This window comes from Oryza sativa, chromosome 4 (assembly GCF_034140825.1).
Source record: "Oryza sativa Japonica Group chromosome 4, ASM3414082v1".
In the NCBI taxonomy this organism is placed as follows: Eukaryota; Viridiplantae; Streptophyta; class Magnoliopsida; order Poales; family Poaceae; genus Oryza; species Oryza sativa.
In genome coordinates, this window is record NC_089038.1 from 4,851,142 (window position 1) to 4,870,379 (window position 19,238).

At 40.8% G+C, this 19,238-nt stretch overlaps 1 protein-coding gene and 1 long non-coding RNA gene across 2 annotated transcripts; one reads left to right on the top strand and one right to left on the bottom strand.

The window, feature by feature from the left end:
* Window positions 1–12,341: 12,341 nt before the first annotated feature.
* Window positions 12,342–14,912, bottom strand: LOC9271772 (protein PSK SIMULATOR 1-like). Its single transcript, XM_066310034.1, has 2 exons — window positions 14,567–14,912; window positions 12,342–14,481 (listed from the first exon to the last, which is right to left on the bottom strand). The coding sequence occupies exon 2, from the start codon at window positions 14,430–14,432 to the stop codon at window positions 12,747–12,749; it is 1,686 nt and encodes a 561-aa protein (XP_066166131.1). The 5' UTR covers window positions 14,433–14,481; window positions 14,567–14,912; the 3' UTR covers window positions 12,342–12,746.
* Window positions 14,913–15,600: 688 nt separating this feature from the next.
* On the top strand, window positions 15,601–17,256 carry LOC136356300 (uncharacterized). Its single transcript, XR_010741016.1, has 2 exons — window positions 15,601–15,851; window positions 16,877–17,256. It is a non-coding gene; the product is annotated as an uncharacterized lncRNA (long non-coding RNA).
* Window positions 17,257–19,238: the final 1,982 nt, after the last annotated feature.

Sequence of the window (19,238 nt, forward strand, 5' to 3'; positions counted from 1 at the left end):
CCATGCATATGAGAACTTGGTTATGGTTACCTTAGGCCGGCCGAAGATTGTCTTGGAGAGCTGGATCGAATTATTGTTGGGCTAGGCTGGAAAACAAATGAGAAGCCATGTTTGGGCTAGGCTGGAAAACAAGCCCACTGGATCCTTTACTGTTTGTCACCAGCAAGGCTGGAGATGAAGATACAGACCAGTAGTAATTGTAGGATTGTGTCCATTATTATAGTTAAGTGCATGTTTCCAAAAAAAACAGAGATTTTTGTCAAAAGAATGAATTTATTGAACCTATGGCCTGGTTTATTTCCCCGAAAATTTTTCTCAAAAACATCGCATCAAATCTTTGAACGAAGCATTAAATATAGATTGAAAAACTAATTGCACAATTAGAGGGAAATCGTGGGACGAATCTTTGAAGCCTTATTAGTCCATTATTAGCCATTAGGCTCAAAAGATTCGTCTCGCAGTTTCAAGCCGAGTTATGAAATTAGTTTTTTCATTCGTGTCCGAAAACCCCTTCCGACATCCGGTCAAACATCCGATGTGACACCTAAAATTTTTCTTTTCGCGAACTAAACATGCCCTATATATAAAGCGAATTAGAATTTGATGAACCTTCACAAAATACAAAGACCAAAAACTATTCAAACTTAGGAGTATTTTTTTTATCAAAAACTATCTATCTCATCCCTCAAAGTGGAATCTCTCTGAATTTGTGCTTCCTCTTGTGTGTTTGTGTGATTTTCACTGCTCTTGACCAAATACTCTCTCTTCTTTTTTTTTTGCACAGAGAGGTACAGATAATGGTCGCCACTGTTTGATGCATATGAACAGTCTGGCTCATCACTCCAAACTGGGATTTTACCTCTACTGTTAGATATCCTGGAAAATGGCTACACATGCTGGAGAGAAATGCAAGCAACTTAACTGATGAACAAAATAAGACGTTTTTTTTTCCAAGTTTAGCTCAGCTAGTTAGATTCCTTACGGTGGAATCAGCACACCCGGGATTAAGTCCTAGATTTGACATGAATGCTCATATTTATGACTAACTATTCTTTCAGTCGTAGCTACATGACGCACCCATCGACAACGAGGTACTTATGATGATTTCGTCAATCTCAAAATATACTGATCCAATCTTGTGAATATGCTCATAGAGGTAGAATGTGCGTGTGTGTTTCTAGAGGTGAGTATATACGTGTTGTGAGCGTCTGCATTTATACCATGTTTAAAAAAGTACGATTTTTTGTGAATTTTGTGCAAAGTTACATGAGAAAAAGAATAAGCAAACAAATACTAGGACTGTTACGAGAGGAGTTTGTTATTGGGTTTAAGTCCCATATTGGATTTTTACTGTATGAAGCATAGTCTTTTGGACCGTGTATACCATCTTTAGTTATATTCCATCTAGTCCAAAATATAACAATTTCTCCACCAATATTTCTTTCCCAACTAATCACAACACTCCACTATTCACTTTTCCCACCTACCTTCACTTCTTAACTAATCACAATCCCTTTCTATTTAATTCTACATATTATCTTAATAACCGTGTCCAACTCTAAAACTCTATATTTTGGGACGGATGGAGTAGCTTCATGGAATAAGTTCACTCTAGGTCCCTCGATTTGTCGCCCAGTCTGATTTTCGTCCCCAGTCCAGAAAACCGGATACAACACATCCTCCAACTTACAAAACCAGTGCAAACGAGGTACTCGGCAATATTTGACCTCGGTTTTGGCCGACGTGGCGCCTACATGGATCGTTTGACTAGGTCTTCATCCTATGTGGCATTGGCATGGCGCTTACATGACATTTTGATTAAAAAAAAGGCAAAATTGAAAACTAAAAAAATTTAGAAAAATATGTGGTGTCGATATGTCAGTCAAACAATTAAAAAAATAGTGGGACTAACATGTCAGTGGTAAATAGTGGGACCAACATGTCAGTGGGTCACACCACTTCACCTCATCCTCTCAACTTCTTTCCCCCTGTCTCCACCAACGCTCTCTCCTCTCTCCACCGGCGAGCACACTTAGAGAGGGACGAGGCAGGGAGGCCAGCGATGGAGGCGGGGAAGCCCGCGAGGGGGGGGGGGGGTGAGATCGGGCCCGCAATGCCGCTGTTCCACCTGTCGCCTGCTCCGTTCCAGGAGATGTCCTCGTCAGAGCTCAAGCCCTGTGGGACCATCTACTTCCCCATCACCGACGACCCCCCGGAGCCGAGAGTGAAGGGCGACGCTTAGAGGGAGGACGGCGCCGGAGGGGACGAAGATGTGGGAGACATCATGAAGACGCCTCCGCTCCAACCACCGCCTACCCGGCTCCGCACCACTTGCCTGCTGCAGCTGCTGCAGCTCCGCCTGCCACACACCTCGCTCTACCGGTTGGCCGCTCCACCAGTATAGTGCAATCTATGTCCAACCATGGATTCTATCGGAATATCATCGGTCTTACCACAACATTCTCCATTCCTGAAAATTCCTCATTGGGTAGATTCTATCAAAAGATCCTGCTGCTCCATGCGTTGCGCCCCTCCACCGCCCACATGCCGAAAAGGGGAAGGGAGAGAGGAGTAGGGAGCGATTGCCATCGCTCTGACTGCTGCGTGCCCGGCGTGGCCAGCTCCAACCACTGCCACTCATCCCACTGCATGCCCCGCTCCACCGGTCAGTCACTCCGCCCCGCCGCTCCACGCCATCCGCCTCCCATATGCTGAAAAGGGGAAGGGAGAGAGGAGTAGGGAGTGGCAACCACCCCGTTCCACCCGCCCTGCTCCGCTTCGCGGCCTGCTCTGGCCGTCGCCACTCTGCACACCCCACTCCGGCCACCTCTCCGCCCACCGCTTGCCCTTGTACCGCCGCTTTACCCTGCAGGGGGATAGAAAGAAGAGGGTAGTTTTGAGGATGACATGTGGGGCCACATGGGCCCCACCATTTTTATCATTATTTTGTGTGTGATTGACATGTGGGTCCCATGGGTTTTACTATTTTTCCAGATCTAATTGCTACGTAAGCGCCACGTTAATGCCACGTGAGACGAAGACCTAGTCAAAAAGATCCATGTAGACACCACGTCAGCCAAAACCGGGGTCAACACTACTGAGGGACCTCGTTTACATGGTTTTATAAGTCGAGGGATGCGTTGTATCTGGTTTTTGGGACAGAGGATGAAAACCAGACTGCGCGACAAAATGAGGAACCTAGAGTGAACTTATTCCTAGCTTCGCTTGAAATGCCAAGGCCCAAGCTAGAAAGATGGATCAGATTATTGTTGGGCTACAAATAAAAGGCCATGTTTCGGCTAGGCTGGAAATCAAGTCCATTAAAGCCTTTACTGTCACCAGCTTTTAGGCTGGAAACCAAGATACAGCCCACTAATACTTTGTCTCCGTTATAGTTTTCCAGAGAAGGGATTTTTTTTAAAAAAATTACCTATATATAAATTAAGTTTAAAGATGATAAACCTCACAAAATAGAAAGACCAGAAGCTATTCAAAGTTGTTTATCCACAACTATCTCATCCGTCAAAAACATATTGTTTAGTAGAAAATTTAAGTGATGAATTAGGTCATGGGGTATGATCAATGATGAACCAACCTGAACCTAAAATGGTTTGATTTTATATTTGCTCTGACAATCTGTAACTCACTTAATAGTCTTGAAGCACCTTTACCTTAAGTATATAAGTATAGTGGTTGACCTAAACTTGCTTTACTGTCATGCCAGGTTTCTCAAGCAGGAGTCAATATGATTTTATTGTTGAAGTCAAGTACTAGTGTGCATAGATTCCCCAGGAGAAGTTGGGAAACGTTAATTTATTTATGGCGCTGTGGTTCCAAAATAATGTCGCGTGTTTGTTATGGAGTCAGTGGTCATTTTTCCTACATATGAAAACTTTGCTCCCTCATTAGTTGAAATTAAAATTAACTAGAGTAGTGGTTGATATCCTTAAATTCACATGGGGTACGCTATCAATTATTATACAGTTATTTCCTTAAATTCACATGGTTAAATTCCTTATGGTGGAACCAGCACACCCGGTGGTTAAATTCACATGAGCATATCCATTGTTAGCTTATTTTAGATTTGACACGGATGCTCATATTTATGACTAATTATTCTTTGAGTGATAGGTGATATATCCATCGACAGAGACTTCGTCAATCTTAACATATGATGGCCTAATCTTTCGGATATGCTCAAAGAGGTAGGATGTGCATGTGTGTTTATAAGAGTAAGTATATGCGCGTTGTGAGCGTCTGCATTTGTACTATGTTTTAAAAAAATGATTTTTCATGAATTTTGTGCAAAGTTACATGAGAAACGGAATAAGCTAACAAATACTAGGAATACTATGAGGGGAGTTTATTATTGGGTTGAAGGCTGTGTTCTGGAGGACCCCGCACGCAAAACAAAGCTTGTATTATTGCATGATTAATTAAGTATTAACTTTTTTTTTAAAAAAAAATAGATTAATATGATTTTTTAAAACAACTTTCATATATAATTTTTTTGAATAAATCACACCGTTTAGCAGTTTGAAAAGCGTGCGCGCAAAAAACGAAAGAGTTAGGGTTGGGAAAATAAGGGAATAACACAGCATAAGTCTCATGTTGGATTTTTTTTTGTATGAAGCGTAGGAATTTTTTTCATTTTTAAATTTTTATTTTTTATTATTTACTGAAATATTGTACCGATGAAAATATTTACAGAAGTAGGCCCTGCCGCCCTCGGGGAGAGTGGCAAGGTGACGTGAGGGATGGACAAGATGAAAAAAAAATATAGAAAAATGCATTTTTGGCAAGGCGAAAATTGCATTTGCCCCCTTGCAGAGAGCGACAAGAGACTTCAGTGCAAAATGTGCACACCTTGCGGCCCTCCACTTGGGTGGCAGGGGATATTTATGTAAATATTAAAAAATAAAAATTTAAAAATAAAAAAAAATTCTGGAGCGTAGTACGCTTGAAAGGCCTAGGCCCAAGCTAGAGAGGTGGATCAGATTATTGTTGGGCTACAAATAAAATGCCATGTTTCGGCTAAGCTGGAAATTAAACAAGTCCATTAAAGCCTTTACTGTCACCAGCTTTTAGGCTGGAAACCAAGATACAGCCCACTAACACTTTGTCTTCGTTATAGTTTTCCAGAGAGAAGGGAATATTTTTTTAAAAACAAATTACCTATATATAAATTAAGTTTAAAGATCATAAACCTCACAAAATAGAAAGACCAGAAGCTGTTCAAACTTATTTATCCACAACTATCTCACCCCTCAAAATCATGCTGCCTCCGTTTTATCATATTATAAATCGTTTGACTTTTTTTCTAGTTAAATTTCTTTAAGTTTGATTAAGTTTATAAAAAATATAGTACTATTTTCAACATAAAACAAATATACTATTACAAATATTTAATGTTTGATTTAATAAACTAATTTGATATTTTAATGTTGCTAATTTTTTTTATAAACTTGATCCAACTTAATAAAATTTAACTGGAAAAAAACCAAACGACTCATAATATGAAACGTATGGAGTATTGTTTAGTAGAAAATGTAAGTGATGAATTAGGTCATGGGGTATGATCAATGATGAACTAACCTGAACCTAAAATGGTTTGATTTTATATTTGTATTACTCTGACCAGACCATCTGTAACTCACTTAACAGTCTTGAAGCGCCTTTACCTTTAAGATATATAAGTAGTGGTTGACCTAAACTTGTTTAACTGTCATACCTGGTTTCTCAAGCAGGAGTCAACATTATTTTATTGTTGAAGTCAAGTAGTGTGCATAGATTCTCCACGAGAAGTTGGTCAAAAAATAATCTTTTTTATGGCGCCGTGGTTCCAAATTAATGTCGTGTTTGTTATGGAGTCAGTGGTCATTTTTCCAACATTTGAAATCTTTGCTCCCTTATTAGTTGAAATTAAAATTAACTAGAGTAGTGGTTGATATCCTTAAATTTACATGTGATACGCTATCAATTATTATACAATTATTTGCATAATGATTTTTTTTCTGAAAATCTAACTATTCCTTCAGTTTCTTTTTTTTTTTAAAAAAGAAACTTTAGTAAACGTGCACACTACAGGATCATGAAGAAATCCTTGGATGCTCTATATATCCTATCCTAATAAACAGGAACAGCAATAATGAATCATACGCACATGTTCGACACATAATGACAAAACAAAAATGATGGGTTCTTTACAATATCGTAGCTGCAGGGAACAATAGTGGTAAGCAGAAGGCAGAAGAGAAGAGAGTAATTAGTAGCATATATTTCGCTGGAGATGGCGACGATGATGAGCCCTCGTGATGGTAGGGTTCATTACTCAATTAAACCCCGGATAAAGCTCATATGCATGAATCATCATTCATATCCAAGAGCACGCCTAGTCCTGATTCCAGGAGGCACACATGATGCATGAGAGGTTTTCCAAGACAATGTCAAGGCAATTCAAGTCTATGCATCATATCATTAATACTTCCTTTCTTTTTTCTAATGAATGTTTAGGATATCGATATATATATATATATATATATATATATATATATATATATATATATATATATATATATATATATATATATATATATATATATATATATATATATATATATATATATATATATATATATATATATATATATATATATATATAGAGTCTCTATTGCACAGCATTTTTTTCTCATTATCTATCTAAAAAATATATTAAGTTATAACTACATAAAAATATTTTCTTAATATTTCCGCACTTAGTTTGAGTTAATATTTTTTTAAAATTTAACTACATGCTAAATCATAAAAAAATATGAAATTTAACTGCATGTTAAATCATAAAAAAAAATTGAACAGAGGGAGTACGAGCAGTGGTGTAGATGCGGTTTTTCTTAGCCTTTTAGGAAAGTGTCGTGTTCCACTTATCGGTGAAATCTACAGTGGACCTACTTGTCAGTGACTGTCTGCGCGACAATGTTATAAGTCTGGTTTGTCCGCAGCCATACTTTTCTTGGCACCAAGCATGGGGGGAGGGGGATCAGAGATGAGCCCACTGCTTGTCTTCAAATGCAGGTGCATTGCTGCAGGATGCAACAGATCAGGTTAAAAGCTGAGAAGGGAACAAAAGTTGCATCACGGAGCATGATTAGTTACCCTCTGATGGTCCCAAAAAGGTACACCCCTAGTTACTGCCAATGGTTACACCAAGGCTGGTTGTCCAATTGGCAATGGCACATAGAGAGGCATCATGATTTCTGATCTGAACTTTCACTAACTGTACAATGACAATTTCATATTTTTCATAGGTAGAGAGATCAGCCAATCAGGTTCAAAATTCAGCAGTTTGGGGTCCAGAAGCTGTGAAAGGGCTTTCACCTCTTCTCTTTGCAGTAATGGCGGCAGCCAAGAACTCATGAGCTGCAAAGATTGCTACAGCTTACTGTTGCCCAACAGTGAGTGATTCAGATTTCAGAGAGAGAGCCCCTCATTGACTGCATGCAATATTGCACTCTGCACTGAACTGCACTGCACTGCATTTGCATTTGCAGCATCAAAGGCCATCACATGGTTACAGCTTGGCATTGTCTCCAAAGCTCAGCTCCCCATCCAACAAGCACACCTGCCTCTTAAAAGACTCTCCCTCTCCTTGCATTTCATGTCCTTCTTCCCAGGACCAATTTTATTTTTTTGCATTGGTCCGGTTCTTGTTGTGCCTGCCTGCACCGTACGACTCAGGGATTGTGTACATAATTAACTATATCTTTATATATTTGGACCATTGATGCATCGTCCTCTGCCGTCTGCAACTGTGAACTGAAAATATTGTCTCATCAAGGACTGATCAATATATGCTGAAATCCTGAGCTTGGTAAAAATGATGAGCACTGGTTTTTAAGTGGCGGTTTTTGCAGTCGTAATTGTAACCGTGAACTACTGTCATGATCCATCCTAAAATATAAGGGGTTTTGGCTATGCATTTGTATAGATGATAGGGTGTGTAGGATTCATAGATAAAGATTTTTGCACACAATATGCAGGTTTCATATGTCTGAAAGTATTATGATTGTGGTGAGCTGGAAGCCTGGAAGCACATCGGCATCCGTGACGATGCCCATGAGTGAGGTGACAATAGGGACTCTGAAGAGAATGCGTTTGTATTGTACTATGTACCAGGATGAGATGAACTCGTTGGGCTCCACAAAACCATGGGTGAATTGGACCAGGAGTACCCGGCACTATTTCAAAAATTATCTCATCATTCAATTCAAAGCTACGGTAGAATATAATGACAACAATCTAGTTAAAAAAATGAGCAGTGAACTAAGTTTTGGTTATATATATATATATATATATATATATATATATATATATATATATATATATATATATATATATATATATATATATATATATATATATATATATATATATATATATATATATATATATATATATATATATATATATATATATATATATATATATATATATATATATATATATATATATATATATATATATATATATATATATATCTATCTTCATTCTCGATTCTACAAGAATTTATATAGAAGTGTTTCTTTTGCCTCTGTTCTAAGAAAGTTTCATTTTCTCATAATGTATCCACTTAATTCGTTTTATGATGATCGATTCAACATCTGGTAAAAAGACATACCATGGTTCTATTATCAGTGACCTTAATTGATAGATTAATTATTTTCTTTTTTGCCATGCGCTAATTTGGACACTGATGGTGAACTAACTTATATCCATGCATAGTTCACAACCGAGTACGATTTTACATCCAATTTGGATAATTGTTGCCAAAATGTCAGCTGGGAGTAGTTTTGACAGAGCAGCTCTGATCAAAGCTGACCTTTTGCAATAGTGGTAGTTGGCAAGCCATGCATATGTACTGCGAATAATGCAAAGCTATTTTGCACTGCAGCATCATCAGCACATGTACTACTTCCAAGATCAGTGGTCTCTCATGTCCTAATTTGCCTCCTGTCCCTCCTGCCCATGTTGAATTTACATTACTAATCCAATGTACTCAAATACGGTTGTACCTATATCAGGCTGCATTGATAATCACATGTCGTGTCGATCATTAGGGCTCTCGAAGTTACTTGGGATCGATCAGCAATTCGAGATCAGTTCCAGGTTCAGATCCAGCATATACCATTCTGAACCTTTTTTTTTGAACTGAAATACCATTCTGAACTTCATTCTAATATTGTTTATTCTGAACATAACCTTAACAAATGGCCCTGCATTTAGCTAAGAAATGAAATTACATATTGCCTCTGTTTCTATCAACAATGCAGTAACAAAAAAGGAAAGAAAAAATAACTGGGATAAGTACGAATAGTCTACCACTACTCTAAATTAACGCAATATGTCTTTAAGAAGGATCGGACGAATACGTGCCGCTGACATATATTAAAAATTCGGATCCGCCAAATGGTTCGGGGTTTCACCAAAAATCATCATTTTCTTTAGGGCTTATTTCCCCCTTTTTCATTTATGTCAGGTCATCACCAACTGAAATTATTTACCAATATTCAATATTTCAATCCTTGATTGTACTTGTAGAAAATGCCAGGTAAATGAAGCAACGGAATACCGGCTGGTTGTTATAGCAGATCGAAGTCGTCCAGTTTTCCTAGGATCACAACTCATAAGTGTTAATTACCACCGTGGTTGCCGGACCACGATCGACGCAATATGATGAGCTTGCGGCCCTAAATGTCAACAAATACTGCTAACGCATTACGAATTCACAATAAATACACAACCACACCTGGTAACTGCAATCAAGCTATGCGAGTACTTCCCTCCGGTTCCATATTTCCTCTTGCTACAAGTTCCATATTTTATTTATTTTTTTAGAGAATGGTATTTTTTTTACCTGGCCTCTATATTCAACCGGATATGTGCAGCCTTTACAACTCATGTTAAATATCTGATCCGAATTTCGAGCCCACGATATATTCGGATTAGTTTCCTAATAGGACTCTACTTTATAGGATTAGTTTGCTATTAGGACTCCTAAATTTCTCCTATATATATCCCCTGTAAGCCGCACGGGGAGGGTGTGACAGCCCAATGTATCCTCTGCGTTTGTATCTAATTCCTCTATACTGATCATTGCCGGTCGACGCCCGTGGTTTTTTCCCGCATGGGTTTTCCACGTAAAAATTCGTGTCTTCAATGTGCATTTATTTTCATAACAACTCAATCTGAAATTTGCTTCTATACAGATTTGAACATGGGACCTGGAGTGCTACTCAGGTCACTACAATCACTAGGCTACATGCCCTTACGCAAAGTGTTGCGTGGGGTTGATGAAAATTTCTCTCTATGGAGAGATTAGTGAACGTTTTAGGTTGTGTTCAGATTTATCCTTTCTTAACTTCTATTTCCTTATTTTTCACGTGTGCGTTTTTCGAACTGATAAACAATGCATTTTTATAAGAAATTTATATATGAAAGTTGATTTTAAAATCATATTAATCTAATTTTCAAAATTTTTAGCTAATACTTAATTAATTATGTGCTGATCTGCCGCTCGTTTTGCGTGCGTGGAGATTAGTTCACACCCCACGATAATGAATACATCCTTAGTTTACCCCCATTAGTCAATGTTTGTGTGCTTTTCAACGTGAGAGAAACACTATGGGTGTGTTTAGTTCACGCCAAAATTAAAAGTTTGGTTGAAATTGGAACGGTGTGATAGAAAAGTTGGAAGTTTGTGTGTGTAGGAAAGTTTTGATGTGATGGAAAAGTTGGAAGTTTGAAAAAAAAGTTTAAAACTAAACTAGGCCTATGTTCAAAAGTTTTTAATATGGTCAGAATAGAAAATAGACACCCAAATTAATTAATTAATTAGTTAATTACAAGTGATTGGGATTATGTTTAAACCGACAAAAAATATTTAACTAGAGGGAATACTCTTAGAAGGTCCTATCTCCGTTGATTTACAGAGTCTTGAAGAGTAAACTTTGACATTGATTTATCATGAGATCTTTATTCTCATAAAAAGAATATTTTTTGAAACACTTTGAAATATTAATCTATTTATATAATTTTACACATTAAATTTATTTGTATTTTGATTAACTGTTAGCCAAAATCTATAAAGTTTGACGTTGAATCAAAATACACCTTCAGAAATAAATGGAGGGAATAGAAAGCAATGGCATTGAAATGTTGGGTGCATCAATGCCATTGCTAACAATGCTGTTTGCTAGGTATACTATCTGAAATCCAGATTAACAACACAATGTGCCTCAATGAATAAACAGAAGCTTATCTGAAACAAAAGGGACTATCTGAAATCCAGATGTAAAATGCTAAAATAAACATTGTAGCGCAAGCAATCTGCACCTGTTATAACATATGCCATGCTATGCAGAACAAATTATAATGTGATCAGTGTTCACGCAGAATCACATAATCACAGAATTGAATTCAGTAACTTGAACAGGCAACCGCAGAATTGAATTCTGAAAACATTTGACTGTTAATGTTGCTACTTGCTACAGAATATACATGATGAGGACGATATATACTTGCAGTCCTCAAGAATGCATTTGCAGTGCAATGATGTTTGATGCTCATATATATACAACTATGTTAGTAGCACGGCAACCACAAAATGCAGGGTGTAAAAAAAGTCAAGAGTGAGTTTTAAGAGTACAACAGCAAGTGATTCTGTAGCCCATTATTGTCACCTGTCTGCTGCTAAAAAAGGGCACCAAGAAACAGTTCCTACATTTACTGATTGCTAATGAATAATGTTACTGTGTATGCTTTACCAACTTGCTATAGAAATGAGCAGCATATATGCCTCTGATTGCTGCAGAGTAGTAGCAATCAGTTCATGTCAGTGTGCACTGTAGAAACAAATTGTATTGATGATTCATTCTAGTTTTGAAATGTGCAACATTTGAAAATTGTCTCTATTGTTTTTGTTTCCATGTTCAAATATCACCTGTGCCTTTTAGCAACCAATGCAGAGCAGAAGTGGAAATTCATTGAGAGAAGGTAAACTAATTGACCTACCAACTAAACTAGTAGCTTTAGGGTATATAGTATAGTATTATTTGCCTTTAAGATGAGTGGGTTAGCATCAACATCTACTACTCCTACTATTGGTGTAATATAGAAATATACTCCCTAAATTAATGGATATTGTCATACCTTTGTGTAACAAGATAGTAGTAGTATTAGTTGTTCTCAGTTTGCTTTTGGCAAAGTCCAATGCTGACGAAAAGCAATGACCAAGGCAGAGTGACTTGATATATTCATAGTCTGAACATTCCATATGCTAGAATTCATTAGGTAAACAGAGGAGTAAAACTTTGTGACTTCACTACCAAATACCAAATAGGATACTTTCAACTAGTTATCCACAAACATGTCCTACCAAATACAAAATAAAAAAGGTGAATTTTACTAAGGCACAAACCCCTTTTGGACACTTGAGATTGCTCATTTGCTTTGGCACAAAACATTCATTTATGTACAACTGAGTTAGACAGAGCATATCTCAAGTGAACAAAAGCATTAGGCAATCCTATAAATTTTTTTCATCTATGAATGATAGATGATCTCATGTGCAACTTGCACCCAAAAAAACAGAAGAGAAAAAAATCCAAACCAAAACACAAGTACCCTTTGTTGTTTCATATTCCTTGTACACTATGGAACCAAGCAGAAACCTGACCTTGGACTGATGGACTCTACTGCAGTTGCCACTCCATACAATCGTCGAAGTCGAGACTACTAGAGCAATCCAGCAGTGCATTCTGTTGCTGCTCATACCGGCAGATGTAATTTAGCCCGACAAGCAATTCGCATATCACGGCCTCCGTCTTCTCCCTGTCCGCGAAATACAATGTCTGAAGAAGTAGCACATTCCCCTTCAACACAATCTGCTGCTGCTCGAAATTCCTCTCGGCTTGCCACCGGATCATGTTGTGCGCCATCGGAGCAAGCCATGTCAGGGTCTTCTCAAGCGTTTCCCTCCAATCGTGCGCGAGGAACGCATCGTAGATCGCCATGCTCTTCACATATGTTTTCAAGCTCTTCCTCAGTGCTGCTCTCAAGCTTGATGGCAACATCTGGTACAGATCATCCCGAGCCTCCTCACCAACAAGATGTGGGTACCGGAGCAACTTCTCGATGATGATGACAATATTAGCGTAATGCAACGCAAGCGCTGACCCGCCAATCGTGGATGGCGGGGCTAGTGATGTCACAGTACTTTTCGGACCGAATCGCGCCCTTCTGCCAACCTTGCCACTCTTGGTTGCCATTGTCGACACCCCCTGCTCGCCGCTGAATGGCAGAAGCATCCCGGACCTGATTGTGCTAATGCAGCTGGCATCCTCCAAGAATTCATCCTCAAACCCATCCTTCCATGACACCGAGCTACTCAAGCTCAAGCACTCCATGAACATTTTACCTGGGCTTGCCCCGCAATTCGACCGGAAATTCACGGAACGTGGCGTGTCCATGTCGATCCTTGCAATTGGCCCTGATTTGGTGTCGCCGAAATTAGTCCGGACATGGCCCGAATTATTCGCCGAGGCTGGGCCGGAGAGCTGCCGGCTTTGGTCACACTGCCTTGAGCTCCGGCCAATGGCCAGCAAGTCGAGCCCCCGCATTGGGTCGCCGAAGACGAGGCGGATGCGGTCGTAGATGGCGCAGACGGCGCGGGCGAGCAGGAGCACGGCCTTGTCGTAGGTCCAGTTCCAGAGCGACGAGTCCCTGAGGCGGCGCGCGTCGTGGCGGCGCCACCGCGTGCGCTGCTCCAGCGCGCGGCGCGCCTCGTCGGTGGGGAGCTTCCGCGCAGACTGCTCGAGGTCGGCGAGCGCCTCGAGCTCGGCGTAGAGCGCGGCCGTGGCGGCGGCGAGGCGGTCGAGCTTGCGGACGAGCGCGGTGGCCTCGGAGTGCGAGGCGGCGGCGAAGGCGGCGTCGGAGCGGCCGGCGAGGAGGTCGGCGTAGACGTGGTCGAAGCCGAGGAGCGCCGGGAGCGTGCACCGCCTGCCGAGGCGCGCCGCGACGGCCGCGACGCGGTTGAGCGCGTCGAGCTTCTCGGCGAGCGCGAGCGCCAGGAGGCGCGCGTCGTCGCCCGGCACTAGCGCGCGCACCGCCTGGGAGCCGAGGCAGAGCGGGCCGAGCAGCCGCGCCGCCTCGGCGTCCGACAGCGAGCGGTACAGGTTGGCGGCGCGCGACATGGCGTTCGCCACCTCGAACGACAGGATGCCGACCCTCCCGTCATCCACCACCCCCTCCACCGCCGCCGCCGCCGCCGCCGCCGCGCCGCCCTTGCCGCTACTCGTCGTCACCGGCTTCACCTTCCTAGACGACGACGACGACGTCGCCATGGACAGCACCTTGTGCACCAGCGGCTCGGCCACCATGGCTTCCAAATCGAACAAAAGATTCACCCAAAAAGGCTAAACCTTTCACCTTTGCGCGTCAAAGCCAGCAAAAAAGTAGTGAGAAAAAAATCCCTCCGCTTTTGCACCAAATCCAAGCTAACCAAGAAACCAACCACGAAGCTGCCGATTGAATTCAAATCAAATCCCCGTCGATTTGAATTCAAACCCAAATCCTCCGAGATGTCAACCAACACATCGCAGCATCGCCATTACCAAACAAACAAGAGACGAAATGGGAAAAGAAAGCCAGAGGAATTTCCTCGGGTGGTGTTCCAAAGAAAGCAAGAAGCAATGGGTGGAAGACGAAGAAGAAGAAACAATGGGGGAGGAGGGGTTTCGAATCGATTCAGGGGCAAGAAGAAGTTGAAGAGGAGGTGGAGCTATGAGGACGCCATTGATGCGGGGCTTCACTGGCTTCACTGCTCGGCCTCCAACCCTTCGCTGGTGGCCATTAATATCGCCATAAATCGCAGCGGAGCAACGCAACAAAAGCAACAAGCTCACTACTACTAGCTCAGACTCAGAGCCTCGCTGCCAGCGTGGTGCCTTTTTGTTACCCTCTCACCGCCATGTGGGCCCCACTGTAGCTGGTGGGCCCACGTGTCGGTGTGGTGTGCTGTGTTAGGGTAGAGGTGTGGTAGGTGAAAAAATGTGGTGGTGGTGGTAGTAGCAGTTGCGTTTTTGAAAAGTGGAGAGGTGGACTTTGGAGCAAGTAAACTTACTGCAGCACCAGGTAGTACACTCCTACTCTACTCACGAGGGAATCTTTTGCAGATTAGTCCTCAGGGTTTCTTTTTCAAAGTTTTACAAATGGGTCCTCCGGTTATTTTTTTGACGTGGGCCCCACTTCTGGATCGTTTCTATGGCCTGTAGTGTGTATAGTAAATACTAGCGGGCTATAGCGGATATGAGGAGCCGCCACTAGGATATTCTAATTTTGCAGCTAAGCAAAGCTTACCGCTAATAGCTGTGTTTAGCCGGAGATAGCTGCTAAATGGGTTGAAATTAGCGGATGCTAAATTTTTACTGGGCTGAGAAATTCTGCCTGAGGGCTTAGGCCCATCCGTCTCTTGTGCCCCTGTAATGTAACCGTAACTCCCTCTCAATCTCTCCCCTATCTCTCACGCTCTCCTCTCTCTCTCTCTCTCTTTCGTGCACGGCAGTGGCAGCGGCGGTTGTGCGTGACGACAAAGGAGGATGAGCGCGACGGCGGCCACCAATCCCATCCCCAGTCCCTACTCTAGTCCTCCCCTAAGCAACGGCAGCGGCTCTGCCTAGGACTAGCGGCGGCGGCTGCTACTGCTTCTCCTTGACGGTGGCGACCACCATTCCTTCTCCCATTCGGCCATTCCCCATCCCTCCTCTCCCCAAGCAGCACCATTCCTCCTCTAATGGCAGGTAAGATTTTTGTTCTTTGATTCATATTGGGCAAATGCCAAATATTATGTATATATGTCATGTGCTATATTGTTGATGTGTAGAGTTCAATTTTGTGCTACATTGTTAGCTATGACCATGTGACATAAATGTGTCAATTTTTAGCCCAAATTTTGTCAAAATTTTCAATTTTCCCTAGTATTTTCTAAAACCGCTACATTGCTTAGCTGCCGCTATAGCTTCTCTTAGCTGTTGGAGAGCTGAACCGTTAAATGTCTTAGCCCGCTATTTAGAACCTTGGGGTAATAGTAATAGTGTGGGGGTACACTACACGTGTTCGTGGTTGTCTTTATGGGATAGGATGAAATTTTGGGGTTGTAAAGATTGATGTTATTTTAAACCATACCAATTTTGATAAAATTGTCAAATATGTACATCTATTTAGTTTTTACCAAACTTTGGTAAATATATAAGAAATCCTGCCAAAACTTGACAATATTGTCAAATTGCTAAAATTTTGGCAATGTTAAAATTTAGTATGGTTTATTTTAGCTATAATCTGAACAACCCCTTTGTTTCATGGGATGTTGCTTTTTTAAAATCATTAGGAGAATGACACGCCAACTTAACTTATGTAATGTGACAAAAACAAATCTACTAGAATAAGTTAAACATGGCCTAGCTAGCAACATCCTATGGGCTCAGTTGAGATTATCTAAAATAATCCGATGTTCCAGCTTCCATGGCCATTTTTAATAGGATATCATTTTGGCATCGACATAGTCTCTCTAATACACATATTTTATCATTATCTATTAAACTATTAAAAATGTAACTAAGTTTTTCGTGAAAAATCTACTAATATACGTTTCGCATTATAAATCATGGTATATTTTATATATTAATGATTTAGGGTTAATTGGATACACACCATTGCAAATATGACGATTCAGATAAATATCATTACAATTCGTCTATTCGCACCCATATCGTTTAAATTCGCACATAATTTGATCCGTGCCCGCTACCTCATCACCATGAGGCAGGTGCTGGAGAGAGTTTGTACTGGTTTCTCCTCCGCGCATGCCTCGACGTCCTCTAGCAGGAGGGGCCACCAACGACATAGAGAGGAGAAGTCACACCCGGAGGCGCCGCCATGACGGACTGGCAGCGGATCGGAGGCTACCACCTCTCATCCCCCACGTATGGATCTGGCATATGCTTGGTGAATCCGAAGCAGGCCTCCTCCCCGTCGTCACTGCCGCCGTACGTGGAAGATGTATACTCTCCTACTACAACTTAGGCCATGTTTAGTCCCCTAAAAACTTTTCCCAAAAACATCACATCGAATCTTTGGACATATATATGAATCATTAAATATAGATAAAAAGAAAAACTAATTACACAGTTTGCATCTAAATCACGAGACGAATCTTTTCAGCCTAATTAGGCCATGATTAGCCCTAAGTGCTACAATAATCCACATGTGCTAATGACAGCTTAATTAGGCTCAAAAGATTCGTTTCGCGGTTTCAAGGAATTAGTTTTTTCATTCATGTCCAAAAACCCCTTCCGATATCCGATCAAACATCCGATATAACACTCAAAAATTTTCATTTCACCAACTAAACAAAACAAACCCTTGCAGCAACACCAGGTGCTCTCCTACTCTACTGACGATCACGAGGGGATCTTTTGCAGATTGGTCCTCAGGGTTTCTTTTTCCAAGTTTTATAAATGGATCCTCCGTTTATTTTCTACGTGGGCCCCACTGTCTGGATCGTTTCTATTGGCCTCTAGTGTAACAGTGTGGGTGTACACTACACGTGTTCGTGGGTGTTTACGGGACAGGATGGCATTTTTTTCAGTGGATGTTGCTTTTTAAAATCATTAGGAGAATGACACGCCAACTTAACTGCCGTAACGTGACAAAAAAAATCTAATATAATAAGTTAAGCATGCCCTAGCTAGCAACAGCCTAATACTCCGATGTTCCAGCTTCCATTGTCAACATTATTAAAAGGATATTGCTTTGGCATCGGCATTGTCTCTAATACACTTATTTTATTATTATCTATTAAATAATTAAAAATGTAACTAAGTTTTTTCTTTGACAAATGTACTAATATTAGTTTCGCATTTTAAATCAAGGTATATTTTATATGTTAAGATTTTGTGAATTAATTGGTTGTAACCATTTTCAGATACTTCATAGATCGGAGATATTTTTTAAATTATTATTATTATTAAGCACAGGGTTTATTCCATTGAAAATTTACCGATTCTTTTTCACAGATCAACTCAGTCCCCATAGAAATTGGGGGGAAATTCTATGTTGTAAACAAGAGGTTATTCCTTATTCCTTCATCGTAACGTTCTGTTGATTTCAATGTCGCCCCATCACCAACGATTTTTCAATGGATGAAAATAGATTATTTTTTTTACTTATGTGTGTTCTGATTGGTTGGTTGGAAACTATTGGCATTAATTTTGTTCATCCACCTTGTAGAATACAAAAAGAATTAATCTGGAGTAAAGAAGTGAGTTTCTGATTATTAGTTGGTGGAGGAGCTAGCTGTCGATCGGTTGCTTAATTTCCTGTGGTTGGGTAAAACAAGCATTTCTTTTGGTAGCTTTCTTTCTCTGGATGGTTGGAAATGACTAGTTAATGAAACTTAGTAGTTGACCCAAGTATTGATCATCTTAAAAGGTTAACCTTTAATTCCTGCAGTCAAAAGCAAAAGATTTCTCCTAGCAATCTAGCATGAAGAAAGTTGATTAATCCACACGTATATATGTGGAGTACACTGATTAATTACTTAAAGATTACTCCCTGCTGCTTGGGAGAATTGAGGATTAATTAATTGTTTCACAAGCTGCTTTAGATATGATTCATTGATTCATGAATAATCTATGCCTCTTACGAGTGTGTGAAGGATGATCTCCTTGTTTAGAAGTGCGGCTTTGAGACGATGTAAATGTCAAAAGTACCCAAACGACTACCTTGCTGATTAAAGGGTCTGTTTACTGCTGCGTTTTTTATAGACATGTTCATACCATAGGACCGGACCAGACCGGCGGTTCAACCGAAAAAAAACAGGACCAGAGACTACACCGGTCCAGTTCACTTCAAAGACCGTCTATGCAATCGAACCGCTATAAACCGGATGAACCAGCCGGTTTTCTGCGAAACCAGTGAACCGGCCGGTTCTATGTGAACCGGACTGGTCTGACGTTTACAATGCTACCTCTGTTTATTCAGTGCAATGTGTTCCATACGGGGGTATAATTGGAAATGATGAGTTTTTATCTCATTAGGGGTTACGGGACGACAGCCACAGTGCGATTGGAAGTTGGCGGCGGCGACGGGGGTGGGTGGACTGGCGAGCAGGGGCAGGGTAGCAGCGA

What these genes read in the sequence shown, in the direction of transcription:
- LOC9271772 (XM_066310034.1), bottom strand. Translation starts at nt 14,432, where the DNA reads ATGGTGGCCGAGCCGCTGGTGCACAAGGTGCTGTCCATGGCGACGTCG.